General features: G+C 43.4%; 1 protein-coding gene across 2 annotated transcripts in view; it reads left to right on the top strand.

The window, feature by feature from the left end:
• FSHR (follicle stimulating hormone receptor) overlaps positions 1–16,882 on the top strand; it is a 163,728-nt gene that overhangs the window by 135,807 nt on the left and 11,039 nt on the right. The window contains exons 5-8 of one of the 2 annotated variants that reach the window (XM_026486202.2): positions 3,564–3,635; positions 4,845–4,922; positions 10,014–10,082; positions 10,194–10,268. In XM_026486202.2, coding sequence (XP_026341987.1) covers positions 3,564–3,635; positions 4,845–4,922; positions 10,014–10,082; positions 10,194–10,268 — 294 coding nt within the window. The remainder of the gene's footprint in view (positions 1–3,563; positions 3,636–4,844; positions 4,923–10,013; positions 10,083–10,193; positions 10,269–16,882) is intronic. The other variant, XM_026486211.2, reaches the window with a different exon arrangement.

Here is a 16,882-nt window from a genome sequence, read left to right as displayed (position 1 = left end):
AAGTTGGAGGGGGAGTCAAAAATAAAATAAAAAGGAGTAAGAGGAAGAACAACAGAAGAGTGCAAAATGACAGAAACTAACAGGAAAGGGGAAAAGTAGTGAATTCTCCTAAAAGTGGTTATAAAAAGGAGAGAATTTAAATTGCTCATTAGATTTATTGGTTATGGATTCGTGCATTCGGCACATAACAAAGTAGTTTTGGTACAGAGATGTACCATGAAAAATCTGAAGACCGAAGAGGAATGGGATAGAAGAAAATGAAAACAACAGATACAGACAACTCCCTCTAGAAACTTTACAGTAAAGGAAGGAAGAGAAACAGGGCAGACTGGGTGGCAACTGGAGACAGATTTGGGGTAAAGGGTAACAGCAACCATCAGGGAATCTATGTAAATGTGAGATTCAGTGCAAGCTGGTATTCGTCTTAGCCTAGGTGCTCTAAAACATGTCTGAGGAAGAACTTACATGGGAGTAGTTTATTTTTATACCCAAACCCAGAGAAAGAGACTAGGAGGACTAAGGAGAAGAAAACAAAGAGGGAAAGCCACCTACGAATTTATTATCAGCTCATCACCACCAGAAAAATGGGGGTTCAATCATGCTAGAGTCCCTCTTAAGTGTCATTTAGAATATATTCAGAATTCTTCACCCAAAGAATAGAAGAGAGGAGTCGACCACTAGTCAAAAGTTGCCCTATGGGATATTAACTCCCTCGCACTTCCTGATTTGTGCATGTCTCTGAACGGTAGAGCAGATCCCTTTCAGCGTCCCACTCAGAGGCGGCAGAGAAGTCCAGGACAGAAAATGAGACAATCAGTATAACTGCAACCAGTATCTGCCAAGTTAAGTCTGTATGTAGCTAGTTGCTACGGTAACAGCTAGAATAAAGGATGGACCAAGAGGATGTGGAGCAGGGCACAAAGGTGTCTGATAGAATGTCTACCTTGATATTCATGCACTCCACATCCTTTCCAGTCTAGAGAGATGAAATGCATTGTGTCTAGTTCATGACAGAGTTGGCACCTAGGTTCTACTGATTCCTGGCCTCCAGACTTCCCTGTGTCTGTTTAAGATTAATTACTCTAGGTAGCAGCGATACTGGACAAATAAATTAACTGAATAAGGATTTCCATACATTCTTGGTGACAGATTCAAGAAACGTTTTAGAAACATCAACCAATCAACTCAATACTTTATGAGCACATACTACATTCAAAATCTGCACCTAGTAGTACAGATTGTCAGAGAATATTAAATATGGTCCTTGCTTTGATATCTCATTAAGGGAATAGTGTACAGACACATAAGAAGAGATCTAAAAATAGCGGAAGACCGGATATGATTAAATAACAAATGTAGAATAGAACTGTGTCAAGCTAGTATATACTTATTTATGGCAATGCTTCTGTTTAGAATGAGTAGAATCTCAGAGATTATGGAAAGCAACTATGAAAGCCATTTGTTTTGGTAGAAACATCACACCCCCAGTATTAGCAGAAACTATATTTGGGTAGACAAACCAGAGGTGATTTTTACCTTCTTCTGTAAATGTTTCCATATTTTCCATAATTCCCATGATAAAAATTTATTACTTTTATATTCAAGGAGCATTTTTAATATAACAAAAGGATTTAGAACAGCTAGAACTCCCATACATTGCTGATGGCAATGCATAATGGTACAGCCACTCTGGAAAACAGTTTGGTGTTTCTAATCAAGTTAAACATACATTTACCATACAATCCAGCAATCCTACTTACAGGTATTTACCCAAGATAAAGAAAAATGTTCTCTCTCTCCCTCTCACATGCACACACACATGCACACATACACACCACCATCACCACCATAAATGTTTAAAGCAGCTTTGTTTAATTATCACAAAAACAACCAACATGTCCTTCAACTGGTGAATGGATCAACTGTGGTACATCCATACAATGCACTACTACTCAGCAATAAAAAACAATGAACTATTGATACACACATGCGTGTCAAATGCATTATACTTTGTGAAGGAAGACAGATTCAAGAAATTGCATAATATATAATTGCATTGATGTAACATTTTGGAAAAGGTAAAATTAAAGGAACAGAAACTGATCAAAACAGGAGGACCATATCAAGGGCTGCTGAGTAATAAAAAATAAGAAAAAAAAAAAAAAAAAGACCAAGATGGTTTCTACGTGGATCATTGAGAACCAAGAGGGAACAAAATGTCTGAGAACCATTAGAGAAGCCATAGGCAGAATTCACTAACTCTAAATATAGAAGCAAAGATACCACAGTCTACTCCAGAGTCATAAACCCAAAAGAACACATGAGCCTTCACAATCATGACTGTACCAGGGAACGTTCTTTAGACTACAAGTGACCAAGACCAACTCTGGCTTGGGTAAGCCACATAGAAAAGAAAAATGGTAGTGAGGAGGTATTAGAAGGATTTGGAGCAACTCACAACAGAGAGAGAAATGCTGAGGACCAGGGTCAAAACAAGTCTCATGTGCCTTGAAAACCTTCACCACTGCTGTGAGAGCCAGTTTCACCAAATTTCATCAGCTTGATGGAGGTACAACTGGACATCACCTAGCCTGGCCTTGAAGACCTCTCATTTCCTGTCGTGGGTCTCCTCAGTCACTGGGCACTCATCTAGCATGCAAGCTGTAAGTAGGGAGTTAGCACCATGGGGACACACCTGACCAATAGGAAATAGTAGTCCATGAATAATTGTTTCCCCTTCTCTCCTATTCACAGCAACAGTACTGAGATCCATTTTGAAAGTCTCCTAAATCAAGTCTTCTGCATTAAGGACCAGTAACCAGTAGCAGTGGCCAATTCAACAACATATCTTTGTATTGATTATTTTTCTTCCCTGTTTCATTACTGATGTCACAAATTCTCTATAATCATTATCAAAGAGACCATCTACAGGCCAGGCTTCATCTCAGTCTCTGCTTCCTGGGGAACCCAGGCCACGATAAGCAGACCCTGGGAAGGATCCATGTATAGCTCTGGACATTTCAGCTATAGAAATTTATGGACTATCTCTTAAGGGTGATGGCATCATGGACTCAGCCCTAACCAACTTCCAACCATTTCCCAGGAGATAATCTGATTCACCGGGATTAGGTTACTTGCATTCTCTGGGGTCAAAGGGCATGGAACCTCATGCTTAATCTCAACAGAATCACCTGGACTGGGGAAGGGGCAGTTCTTCAAAGACTATGAGAAGGCAGGAAACAAGGAATGATTTAGGAACATTTTGTTATCTAGTTACAATTCGCTTTTGGATCATGTTAACATATCTTTAAAAAAAAAAAAAAAGTCTTGTGCATTGTGTTGAAGTGTAAGTTTCTTTTCTCTAAGGGATCAGTATTTTGCTAGACCTCGGTTACAGCCTTAAAATAGAAAACGTAAGCATGAGTCAGGTGTATTATGGGATTTTCTGGTGGGTTTTTCTGATAGCTCAAATTTGTTACTTTGAATTTGGAAAACTTGTACCATAGCAATTGTTAAGATAGCCAGGTTCGTTTCTTCCTCATTCTAATTTTGTCTCTCTCTAGGTTAATATCCAACACAGGTATTCAGCATTTGCCAGCTGTTCACAAGATTCAATCTCTCCAAAAGGTTCTACTGTAAGTTTTTCCTTGAGTGTTGACCTACTCAGTAGATGTCTTGCCCAAGGGCCTCTGGGCCTGTAATATGCATTGTTTAGTCTAGATCCTCCAAATATGTCACTCTGGGTAAGCAGAGGTCGGAAGGCAAACAGGAAGCATCCTTGGTTTTACCTGAAAGCCAGCTACGCTCAGTTTGGAGACAGTCAGCAGTCTCCTCAGTAAGACCATTATCAACAGAGCCAGCTTGTAGCAAATCAAGAGGGATCTCCTTTCTTCACTATTTAGTGCTCTTTATACCTCCCCCCACAACTACCTTCCTCACCCCAGTCTTCCCCGACCCTCACCTCTTCCCTCCTGAATTCTCATACTACCCTAGGCATAAAGAAACCAGGTGACAAACAAATTCACGCTGTTAGCAAGATAATCTATTTGCCTTTTCTTAAGACATCTGTATTTTCAAAAGAGGAGGAAAAAAGGCAATGTGAAATGCCAAGTTTACTTTCAATAGTGAAATTGTAACAATCTGGACAGACCCAAAAGGAAATTGTAAGTAAGGGGTATAAAGAGCTAAGGAAAAGTGGGAAGAAAGAGGAGAGAGGGAGGGAGAGAAAAAGAATCTCTCAACATTTCTCAAATTGTTCCAGGCAGTTTACTACTCCTACATACAGTGTATTTGTTAAATCCGACCCGACAGCGAAGGTTGATGGCAGGATGAGGGACACAACCCGAAAAATGAGACTTTCTCCATCCCTCCATTCAGAAAGAGAAAAATCAATGATAGAACTGTTCTGTGACCCAAGGGGAACAGAAGGAAGTACAGTGGCTGTGAGGGGGGACTGAGATGGGAGGAAGCTGAAGGCCAAGTACAGTGAACGGAGAAGTTCCACATGGAGGTGAAAGGTCAGTTCTAGTGGCTTTGTCACAGTCAGCAGGCAAGGATGATAAAGGAATAGATCAGAACCTTAACACGGTGAAATTAGCTAAGAAAACGTCTAGAGACAAGAGACTACGAGAAATTGTCTGCAATTTCATTTTTAGGAACTGATACATTGAAGATAAACTAGATGTCATTTATTTCCTTAACTTTGAACTCATCATCTTTCAGAACAATAACTGTTCAAACATTGCCTCAGCTAAAGACCACATCGTGCCCAGGAAACTACATGTGGGGAGGTTACCCGAGTGGAGCTGGCATCAAGACCTAATGTATCTGTACTCTTCTTCTAGAGACATTCAAGATAATATCAACATCCACACGGTTGCAAGAAATTCTTTCATGGGGCTGAGTTTTGAAAGTATGATTTTGTAAGTAAAGAAAAAACTCCCATGGAGTAACATTTGGTTTCTGATTTAATCCTCTTTCTCATAACAGGATGCTCCTTTTGTGTTTGGGTAACTTTGGCGTTTCACCATTTAAATTCCTCTCTGCTTCAGTATTTTTCTCTCATTTCCCCATCTTTACATTTCAGAATCACAACATGGAGTCATGGTAATAATTTATGATTCTGTGGTGCGATTCAAATATTTAAAATTGCTCTTTGAATGATGGTCTCCTGTGACGCAACATCTGTTCTGAAGGACAGAATAACTCATGCATCAATAAAGCTAGTTACTGCCTGGCAAGGCTTTTGTTGCCCGAAGAAAAAGACCAAGGAGGAGGCTCAATTCAGAAGATATTCCCTCATAACCATGCCAAGCAGCTCCTATTCAACCCCATGCTGGGCATGAAATGACTTCTCTTTTTCTTGGAACAATCACATTTTTTAATGAGCTTGAATTACTCCCTCTGACTTTGGGGAATGCTTTTTAAATGCACTCAGTGTCATTAATGGACTACTTTGTAATCTTTTGTGCTAGTAGCCTGTGTGGCAACTGCCCGAGAAGGCCAAGAAAGAGAGAGCTTGGGGCTACCCAGGTGTGTGTGGGGTCTACGGAAGTTAGATAAAGAGAATGGCATTTGGGAAACTGGTAACCATCATTACAACTGTAATGTACATCTGTACATCTTTCCACTCCACAAACTGTTGCATTTTTTAAAAAATATACCAGAGTGTGTGTTTAAAATATGCCATTATGTACAAAAGGTAAGCTCCAGCCAAGGAAGAATTTCAGTCATTTTCAAAGCAGTAACATGATTCAGAGACTACCCAGCAGTACAAAAAAGAAAAGGGCAGGGGGAGGAGAAACAGTAGAGATGAGGACATGCTAAAGATTAAAGCTAAGCATAACATTTGATGTAAATTAGAGAGAACAATAGGAAAGGTTTCCAAGAGACTAGCAGAGGTATTGCAAGTATGAAGGAAAAATATTTAAAAAATCAAAAGCATGGGGCGCCTGGGTGGCACAGCGGTTAAGCGTCTGCCTTCAGCTTAGGGCGTGATCCCGGCATTGTGGGATCGAGCCCCACATCAGGCTCCTCCACTATGAGCCTGCTTCTTCCTCTCCCACTCCCCCTGCTGTGTTCCCTCTCCCGCTGGCTGTCTCTATCTCTGTTAAATAAATAAATAAAATCTTTAAAAAAATAAAAAATAAATAAAAAATAAAAAAATAATAAAAAAATAATAAAAAAAAATCAAAAGCATGTATTCAGAGTACACAGTATTAGGACAAAAATTTTAACTGAGTAATACCTAATCCTTCCCTTTAATACACTCACAATACTTGGAATTTATATGCACCCGTATTGGAATGAGTCGATAGGGTATGGGAATACGAGAGAAGGAGAAAGCAAAAGAAATGAATTAAAATATAAAGAGAATGAAAGTGTGTGAGATAAAAGCAGTTATCCTAAGAATGAAGAAAGGACAATTTACTCTGACTGGCCTGGGATGTGAGGGTTGAAGGAACAGCTGAAGGAGGGATAGGTGGCCCAGAAAGGAGGTTATGTCTAAGAGAGGGCTTTAGCAGGTAAGTGGGATATAGCCAGGCAAAGGGCAAGAAGAGGAAACAATAATCAAGGCTATGAAGCTTAAAAAAAAAAAAAAAAAGAGGAAGAGGAGGAGGAGGAGGAGGAAAGATGGGGGTGGGGGATATGGAAGACCTGAGTAACATCAGCCTGCAGGTTAGAGCACAAGTAACAGTGATCGAATTGTCAGGCCACATTATGGAAGGAGACTAGTGATAAATGCCATCAGTTGTACCTGGATATCCCGCGCTGCTTTTAAATCTTGCTCTAAGCATCTTTAAATATAGTGATTATAAGTTACTTGCTGTTATGCAGCAAATCTATAAACAGAATATTTTATAAAAATATAACATTAAGTGAGAGTGTGCAGATATGCTCAGTTTTCTACTTCAACACACATTCTTTTTGTCCAGAACATAAGACAGAAGGCAAGAATCCTGACTTAAAAAGGCCTTACCCCTCCCCAAGTGTAGGCAAAGGCCCCGAGGAAATCAGAACTTAGGACACAAACCCAGACCTACAAAGGAAACGTGCAGATCATGGCTGCTCCTCTCGGACTTCTGTTCACGGACACTGCGCGGCTCCCCGGAATTTAGAACACGCTCTCCTAGAGATGAGAGCTTTCTTAGGAGTCTCTAAAGGATAAATTCACTCTTCTGAGAACTAAATCTATTTTTCTTGACCTCGGATGGTCCTTAATCCATAGATAATGGAATTGGAAAATCCACACTCGACTAGAACAACAGTTTAAGACTCCAGTTGTTCTTAGTTGGGGGGACACATCTGGATGCAGGGGCACCTTCTCCCACCAGGGACAACCAAGTGCGCTCAGAAAAAGCAGCATGGCTGACGGGCACTGAGGATGGACAGAGTTTTCTATGCATTGGCACTTTTCAAATCTTAAGTCCCTCTTCTAAAGAAATATTTATCATACACACACACACATACATACACATATATATCACACATGTCTATACATGCACACACACAATTTTTTTTTAGATAGCCCAATAATGATGGATTATCAGATATTGGGCTAGTGACTCAGGAAAATGAGCAATAACGGTCCATTTGCCACCCCATCCAAGCCCTTTCCCACCCCCGCCCTGCAACCACAGGCTCTGAATGGGGAAAACATCTAGTTATGACCGACCAAAAGAATGGCCTCAATTCAGAAAAAAATAAAATGAGTTTCCGTGTGTATCAGCTCCCACCGTGTCACAGCCATAAGAGAGGCTTACTCCATGTGCATTTCCTCATTTCTTCAACTGGCTTCCATCTCGCTTGCCTGCCCCAGTGAGCTTGAATAGGCTGGGTCCCCCCAGTCCCCTCACTCTTCAGGCTGAGGATGGATTCTGTCTCTGGAGCCTCCTGGCCCTCTACTGAGGCCATGAACACATCAAGATTAAATAAAACCATGACCCGGTTATTCTTTAGCTGACGCTTTGCCCAGGTTGTCCTTGTCATTGTGGGTGTTGTCATCATCGTCACCATCATCACCATCATCATCATCATCAGGTTTTAAAACCGGCACTGTATCTCTTAAGAAACTACGAGTGTACCTAATGAATGCCAGCTTCTCTTCATTAGTTTGACTACTACAGTCTAATGTAAATCCCAGGGCCAGAGTCCTGGACATCATTGTTTTTCTGTGTAATGATCCATCGTTGACATCAAAAACTTCCACCCCTCCCCATACGATGGTATCTGTTGGCTGAGAGAAATCCATAAAGACAAAAGGCTACTTTGAATACAGTAATTCTTTTAAATTCATCTGCGTGTTATTTAATCATAGCAAGATTTGCAGGAAATTTAGGTACAGAAAAATCTAGTCTACAGAAACATAGGTGGAGCCCACCTGGATTTATATGCCCCTTTGTGTTAGATGAAGGGTCAGCCAAATCTGGCCCATGAACTAGTACTGGTTTGTACAAGTAAACATTTTGATGACAGGGAACACGGACACTGAACTGAAATTAAGCAAGATGGTATCCTGTCCAGAAAAAAAAAAAAAGAAAACAAAAATCCATGCTGAAAATAGACCTTTATTCTAAAAAAAATCATATTCTATTATTATATTTTAAGTTTGGTCAAAACTTTTGTCAACAGTGTTTTACAAGTACCTGTATAAAATACCTTTGAAGTATTCTCCGTTTTGTCTCTTGGCCCACAAAACCCAAAATGTCCTGCCTGGCCCTTTACAGAAAGGGTTGCTGATCCCTGTTGCTGACTGAAAATTCCAGGTCATCCCACAGGTCAGGGGCAGCTCTTGCAGCAACTCAGTACCATGGACCGGCTGACCAAGCCTTGAGCAGGCTGGAGAGCTGGGGCCCAGCCAGGTAGCTGAAAGGCAGGTGGGATGAGGGGGTACACAGCCACTCTTTGGCCATCAGAACCCACCAACTGGTTGCTGATGTTTTAAAAAGATTTACCTCGTTCCTGTCTGGATTTATGTAAACTGGTTTTCAGGAGGAAGAAAAAAAAAAAAAAACATGGCTGCTGTCCTGTGATTCTAAGTGTTTCTAGCTACCCATTGCAGGCCGGGAAATAAGAGTCCAGAACATGCAGGAGTCTCTCTGGGTCAGCTTTTCAAACACTGTTATTTGTAAATCCACTGAGCCTGACAAGGAAAAGAACCTGACAGCAAATCAAGAGCAGGTGGTCAAAGGCTCTTCAGGCTAAGCTCTCCCGACCTTGGATTTTGTTTTTGTTTTCAGATCCACCCAGGAGCACAGCAGTGCAGAGCTGTCGGCGCAAGGTGTCCTTGAGCTCCCCTAACCTGCTCGCTGTCCTTTGCACAATCAGGCTGACTGTTCCACATCCAGCCCCCACCAACCGCAGAGCCCCCTCCTGTTCCCGCTCACACTACTGCGCCCTGCCACAGCCCACAGTCTCTGTAATTGATTTCTCTTCCTTTCTGGCTTAACCCAGAGCCACCTCCACAAACCTCCAATAACCAGGTCCCTGTGGGTCACAGGAGATGTTCAGGTTGTCTGACAGCTTAATTAGATCACTTTTTGAGGACAGCCAGGCCTGCTGCTATGGGTGAGCATGGATGAGAGGCTTAAAGCCTTAGAGAAAGGAGATACAAAATGTTGTCTTATAAACACTTGTCCAAAGATGGCAGGTTTCGGTCCTTCAGGACGGGAAGGATCTTTGTCTTATCCCCCCATGGTACCATCTCTGCACACTAATGATGGGTATGAAGACTGTACAGGATCCCGGTGGTAGGCCTAAGTGTGCCTTTTCAAAATTAATTTTTCCCCCTCTGGATAGGTAATACATGCACATAATGCAAATTTCAAACATCACAGTGGTCGTACAGTGATAAACCAGCCTCCCTCCCACTCCTGTCCCTGAGCCTTACGGGTGGCATTTTATTTATGCCAATAACCTGCAATGTCTGACCTTGCCCCAGTGCTCCCAATTATGAAACCCCTGTATTGTTTGCATCTGACATTATTGGTTTTTTAATGGGCCTTTTATTTCAGATGGCTGAATAAGAATGGCATTCAAGAAATACACAACTGCGCATTCAATGGAACCCAACTAGATGAGCTGTAAGTAGCCCTGACTATTCTTCCAGGCCATTTAGAGGGAAATGGCTCTTACAACAGTGATATTTATGTGGCTTTGTGTTTCCCTTCTTCTCTCCTCAACTCCATCCCCAGGAATCTAAGTGATAACAATAATTTGGAAGAATTGCCTAATGATGTTTTCCACGGAGCCTCCGGACCAGTCATTCTGTAAGTAGCTTCCGCCGTGTCCATGTGCTAGAGATCAACGTGTACTAGTTAGAAGTCGACTTTCTCCAGTTCAGAGAAGCTTCCCATACAGGGGTGGCAATTAAGGTCAGTTTTTATCTGTGTTATCTATGAAGACTTCCAGGGACAATTTCAGGGTGATCTGCATTCTGACTTTCAATAATGTAACAGCAACAATAACAGCGACTAATATTTAACGAGCACTTACCAAGCCCCAGACTGTGTTTTAAAAGCTTAAGACACATTTTCTAATTTAATCCTCATACAACCTCTGTGGTAGGAGCTATACTGTTCCCCTTTTAGAGAAGGAAAAACTAGTTTCCACGGAGGGATTAACTAACTCATCCCAAGTCACACAAATTTTGGAGCATGTGTTTAACACCAAACTGGTCTGACTCAGAGCACAGGCTCTTAACCACTCCGCCATACATTTCTTCCCTGGGAGGGAAAGCACAGGTCTCCTTTCTCACCTTCAATGTTCAGGAGTTTCACCCCTTCAGAGATGCCCACACACTCTGATTTTTGGATCTTCTTTGCCTCGATTCAGATCTCTTGGGCTCCATTCAGTGCCCCACAGCCCTGCCGCAGCATTCCTCCTCCCGGCGCTGCTTCTGCGTCTCCGTTTCTCTCTCTACGAGGGGCCACCCCGATTCTCTTCTCGTGGGCCCCTGACCTTCCACTGGGGTCCGGCCGGCTGCCACCTCTTCCCTGACCACCTCAGCCAACAGTGAACTCTTCCTCCTGTAACTTCTACAGCCTTCACTGTGGCGGGGATCCCCAGCTCTGTGAGATTTTTAAAAAGGTGTTTTCCTGGGCTCTCAGCAAGACCTCCACCATCTACTGATGAAATGAACCTCAGGAAGGAAGGAACCAAGAAGGCACAAGTCAGACACAAGAAGAAATAGTGAGCACAGAAAAAACATAAGGAAGAAAATCTCAAGTTTTACTAGGTGATCCTTCTATGGCCTGCCCAAGGTCAATTTGGGCATTTGAGAGCCACTAGACTACACCTCTTATTTGGCAATCGATATAGGCTCCCACGTGTGGTTACCTCTCTCCTTCCCTCCCCTCTGTCAACTGCACTTTCCTTTTCACTCAAAAGCCTATATTCTCCTTCAGGCTGGAACCTAATACATCTCTAGAACCTTATCGTGTGCGGTAGAGCAGAAACCGCACAAACGGTTATTATTGATGATAGCGCTTGTACTTGACCCATATACAGGACTCTGCCTCTTTGAAAAGTTCAATGATTATTCTAGTATGCCTGCCCTGAGATGGGCAATATATGCAAAAGAAGGAAGTGTCAGCAGGATTAAAGCAGAGAGGCCAGAGCAGACTACCTTGATTTAAAACCACTCCTTCGTCCAAGCCTCGGTCTCCTCACAGAAAGCTTATATTCTCGTAAGAGAGTCAAACAATAACTAAATATACACCTTAATATAACAGGTCACGATGTGTGCTACGAAGTACCAGGGAGTTGCCAGGCATGACAGAGAGTGCCAGGCATACGGTCCATGTGCTTTAATATACCAAGTCCTTAGAACCTTCAATGCTTCATGCTTCCTCCTCTTCAAGGACTTGGGAGACAGACAGACTTAGAGACAGTGCTGTTCAGGTCTCTGACAGCCGCAAGAGCAGTCTGTCGAGTTCCCCGACCTGAAAGTCCTAAGGATTTTGAATGTTCCTAAACAGGATTCTCTATCCGTTATGGCAGAACGTGTCTGTGGTGGGACAGGTTGCTGTATGTTACTTGTGCCGGGTATACTATTAAATCACAGCTCCTTAACCACTCCACTACCGAGAACATTTGAGTTGGACTGGATCCTCAACTGGTTCATTATCCAGGAAACCAGAGCCAGAAATTTAAAGTGACCAGCCGAACATCAGACTGCCACTGAAAGAGGCAGAGCTTGGACCAGAAACTAGGTCTTCCGCCTCACATTCCATGATTCCCACCACATCATGTTGTCTAACGCGCATAAATACGTCTGATCAAACATCTAAAAGTGATACAATTGGCTGCGAACTGAAACAGAGGCGGAAAAGAACTGTAAGCACCAGACTCGCAGCCTAAGAATGCCCGTAAATGGTAAGCACGCACAGCACGGAAGCAAGTCTCCTCCAGGTGCACAAGCAGGCCCCGGGCTGAGGCACCGCACCATGTGTATCATCCGAGCATCTAATGGGGAACACGGACATGAATCCCTCAGCCGGTCCTGCCACGTGTGCCAGCAGGAAGAGGATGTCACATCACAAGCAGCTCCACGGGGTCCTCCAGTTACAGGTGCATTTTTCAACCCTTTACCACAGGAGCAGATCGGCCAGAATGAAGTAAGCAACATTTAGAGAAAATCCAAAGGAATTATGAAGCACTTGCTGTGACTTAGAAGGGCAGAGGGTGATAATACATTCCCCTATCTTTTCATCGCAACGCATGAGGATATATGTGCAAGATCCCAGCCGAAAGCCCAGCCTATAATTGCTAGTCTCCTCCTCCTCCCCTTAGGGGCAAGAGGATTGATCGCCTCAACATCAAGCCTCCCTTTCTGGGGCTTTCAGGTTAGTCTGCAGATGTCTTTTCAGTCTCTGCTTGCTCAATTAGGATTCTATGGCCTATTCCATCTCTCACTTCCACAACCTGATGTGCCAAGCCCAGCCAAACCCTGGCCTGAGAGCAGCTTGCTGAGGTGTGTGCAGAGAACGAGCTCACCCCAGGTACTACGGGTTGATGAGCTGGAGGAGTGCAGGTGGCACAGACCACTCAGTGCACAATGTATGCTTGGGCGAGGGCTTTGATTGTGCATTGGGTCGGATTCCTGTTCCCCCAAATAAGACTGTGATACGGATGCTTGCATGCAGGAGGGTCACTGGGGAGTGCTATTGGAGTATGTGGGAACTACTTGCTGGGAGTAGAATCAGGCTAAGAGGGAAGTCAAACTCCAAGCATTTGCAACAGAAGCCTCAGCTAATCCCACGGGAGCTGCGGAATTAAGATGGCCCTTCAAGGTTTTACTGATTTAATGAAGGCAAGGGGCCAGTCCTCTTCATCAACAATCACGTGGTGCAGGCTGTCCCCCTAAGTCAAGAGAAGGCAATTCCAGAGGAAAGCTCAGCTAGGAGCAGCTCAGCTGCTAGTGGTTCTAAGTCTGACCATGCATCACAGTTACCAGGCATGCTTGTAAAACCCTGGAATGCGGATCCCCACCCCCAGAGTCGGACTCATCAGGTCAAGAGTGGACATGAGAAGCTCCATCTCTAATAACTTGTCCGGTGAAGCTGATGTTGCCAGTCCAGAAAGCACACCGAGAATCACTGCACTAGAAATAATGCTGGGAACTGGGAAGCTCTGCCCTGTCTCCGTGGTGTCTCTTCCCGAAGCTAACTGTGGTCAATCTTCCTCGCCAGCAGGCTCAGTCCTTTGTCCCCAGTAGAAGGATGCAAAGGGTTCCAAGAGAGTGAAGGGAAGGGAGCCCAAACCAACGATAACTCCTTTACTGAAGGCAAACATTTTTAGTAGAGTGAAAAACAGGGAACCTCGGAACACCTGAGGGTGCAAGGATGAGCTGTTCCACCGCATAAAGAAGCAGATGTGGAGAAAGCCAGGGGCACGCATGCATACACACCCCTCTGAGTTTCAGAAGAGAGGCTGAGCATCTCCATTTCCCCCTCAAGAGTCTTGACCTTGAACATCAGTGGCCATATGAGTTTTCACCTGATATCCTGAATTCACTCAAGTTTGTGGGGTGGGTGCACGGGGTGTGTGTGTGTGTGTGTGTGTGTGTGTGTGTGTTTTAAGCAATCAAGCAATTGCTGTGTCCTTGGGAAACTGTTTCCTATGGGGAAAATTTAATGCATTGCCTTTGCAGGCTGGAGCCAGTACAATCATATTCTGATGGTTTATCAAATTGATTTGGCTATAGCTCAGATTCATTTGATAGTTCAGATTCAAACACTGAGTTATTTGTATAAGAATGATTCTCTTCCATTACCAGTGTACCCACAGTCCTATAGATAGTAAATTGCCTTTTTATTCCGCCTGGGATCATGAAAGAGAGGTCTTCTAGCCATCTGTCAGTGTAGTATACACCAGAAATGTGCTCTCACTTATGGAAATGATTGACCTGTAATAACATCTTTGCTGGAAAAATAGAAATTGTTCAAATCAAATTTGTGGCACTGGCTATAACACACTTTATTAAATGGGGCACAGAGTGCAATTTAACTCCTGCCTCTCCTGACTCGGTGCCTTATTACTGACAGCTGTCTCCCTTCTCTCTTTGTGTCTCGGAATCAGGAATCCTAACAATGTTGAAACAATTTAGGATTACTAAATCTCTTCAGCGCCAGCCATCATCCCATTATGTCTCCTGTTAGTACTTTTCAGGATCTAAATTCTCAAAACCAGTCACCGCCAAATATAGCATGTGCTGAAATGTTAACCAAAGTGACATCTTAAAAAAAGAAAGACTGCAGTCATTAGACCAGCCTGAAAGACAAGGATTAAAAACACCAGCACACGACTAGCCCTCCCCCCTTGTCCAGCCCACCAGCCCGAGACACTGCATCAGCAATAAACCTTCTCAGCTTCTCCCTCACCGTATTGGCTCGTACATGTCCTACATTTAGATGTTGACTGAGCACCTACTGTGCACCCGGTACTCTGCTGGGTGTAAGAGACGGAGAGATTTAAAAATAAACAGTGTCTGCCCTAAAGTATCTCCTTCTGGTCAAGGGACAAATGTTACTGCCCGAAACAATATGCTCTGCAGAAATTTTCCTCGGGAGGCTATAGTAACAGAGCAGATGCCCAATAAATCTTTGTCATGTGGTACAGTGACTTTAACAGATGAAGTGACAGTGTGTGGGGAAGAGAGCCGCTTATGCCTAACTTCCTGCAATAGTCACTTGATTCCCTTCTACCTTCAATCCTTTCTCCTTCCAGTGCACTTAGCAAGGATTTATAGGTACCTACTATGTGCCAGGCTCAGGGTTCTCAAGACTAATCCTACAAAAACACAGCCTTCAGGAAGTTCTTATTCTGCTCATTATAAATTCTGGAGTCTTCTACCTCGCTATCAAGGCTCAGAGATCTAATCTCATCCCTTTATTCCTCAAAATATGGTTGCCCAGAGTAACCACTCTGAAAACGCCTCACTTGCCAAGCTTTGTGTTCCGGGCCTCTCTCTAAGCCCACCTTTTGCCAATAGTCATAATAATCCACTTCCATGAAGATGTGAGTAACTGATAAGGTCTTATTTTGTTACCCCCACCTCACACACACACCCCCAAGATATTTGCATTCTAAGCACGGAAAGTGCTTTTACAGAGGAATTGAAATAGAACATTAGATTTCCAGTCCACGCAGAAAGATCGTAGCCAGGGAAAAGAGAGATCGAGTTTTAGGGGAACAGAGAACAAAAGTGGGAATATTTGTAGTTAAGTCTCAAACCACACTCAACACTGTTTTTTGTCCCTTATTTTTGTCCCTGCTGATATAAATTTCTATGGATTTTTCTTAATCCAGAGAAACATTTTTCTGCCAGTCCAAAACTTGGAAGTCTTGATAGGTCCCATGTTTACTCACTCCAGCAAGTATCCAGCAAGATCTAAGTCAAGCCTCTTTAAAGATTTTATTTCCCTATCACCCTGGAATCACTTTGCCGAGGACTGGCTTTACTGGACGGTAAGTGACTCCACATCCCTCTCCTGCCAACCACTCCCTCCTTTCAGATCTGGATCACAGGGCTCTGACAAGACCTTAGCCTCATAGCAGCAAAGCCACCTAGTGCTAACGACAACAGCTCACATATTTTGTAGCTGTGATAAGGAGGAATCTGCAATACAAGCTAGCTCCGCACCACTGAGCGGGCAGAAAGGCACCAAAGCTTCCCAAGCAGGCTTCCCAATCTAACACGGAGGCACTGGGCTGCATTCAGGTCAATCCACGCAACACATTATTCTGCTGCTTCTCTCGTACATGTCTATCTCCCTGTATACTTCGCACAAGGTTGCTCCCTTCCTTGGTGTCTTTGATGCTCTCAGTCACATAGAATTGCCTGCTATAGAACCACCATTTTGCTGAGCAACCTTGAAATTCAGATTTCCTCTCTCAGTCTGCCTTGCAGTCTTCTCCCTTTAGAATGGCTCTCCTGGAAGACTTGCTCCAGTCTCTCATCGGTACTCTGAAGCTAATAATGAGGCATCTCTGCTCATCAGAGGACTATCTACTGAGTAGATTTCATGAGCCCAGCCCTGAGCTCGATACAATGTATAACACAATAGTATGTTAATAATCCCAGCTCTCAGAGCATCTGAACTCTGCACAGACAAAACAAAGATACATGAGAAGCCAAACAATAGAAAAGATAACACAAGGTGGGAGATTCTTTGAAACCGCCGGAAGTCAGGGGACATCACAGTTGGCCGGGTGACCTAGCTCTGCCTCTACCCATATCCTTGTTCAGTGTCACTCCCCAGAGTCTCTTCAAACAAAGCAACAATTTTCTGGGGGCTTTCTATGTAAAAGGCACTGCTGAGAATGCAAAGCGCCCTCTGCCATCGAGAGAGAAAATGCAAATACAAGGAGCTAGTATATA

The sequence above is a fragment of the Ursus arctos genome, unplaced genomic scaffold (genome assembly GCF_023065955.2).
Source record: "Ursus arctos isolate Adak ecotype North America unplaced genomic scaffold, UrsArc2.0 scaffold_8, whole genome shotgun sequence".
NCBI lineage: Eukaryota > Metazoa > Chordata > Mammalia > Carnivora > Ursidae > Ursus > Ursus arctos.
This window is presented reverse-complemented; position numbering and strand designations above follow the sequence as displayed.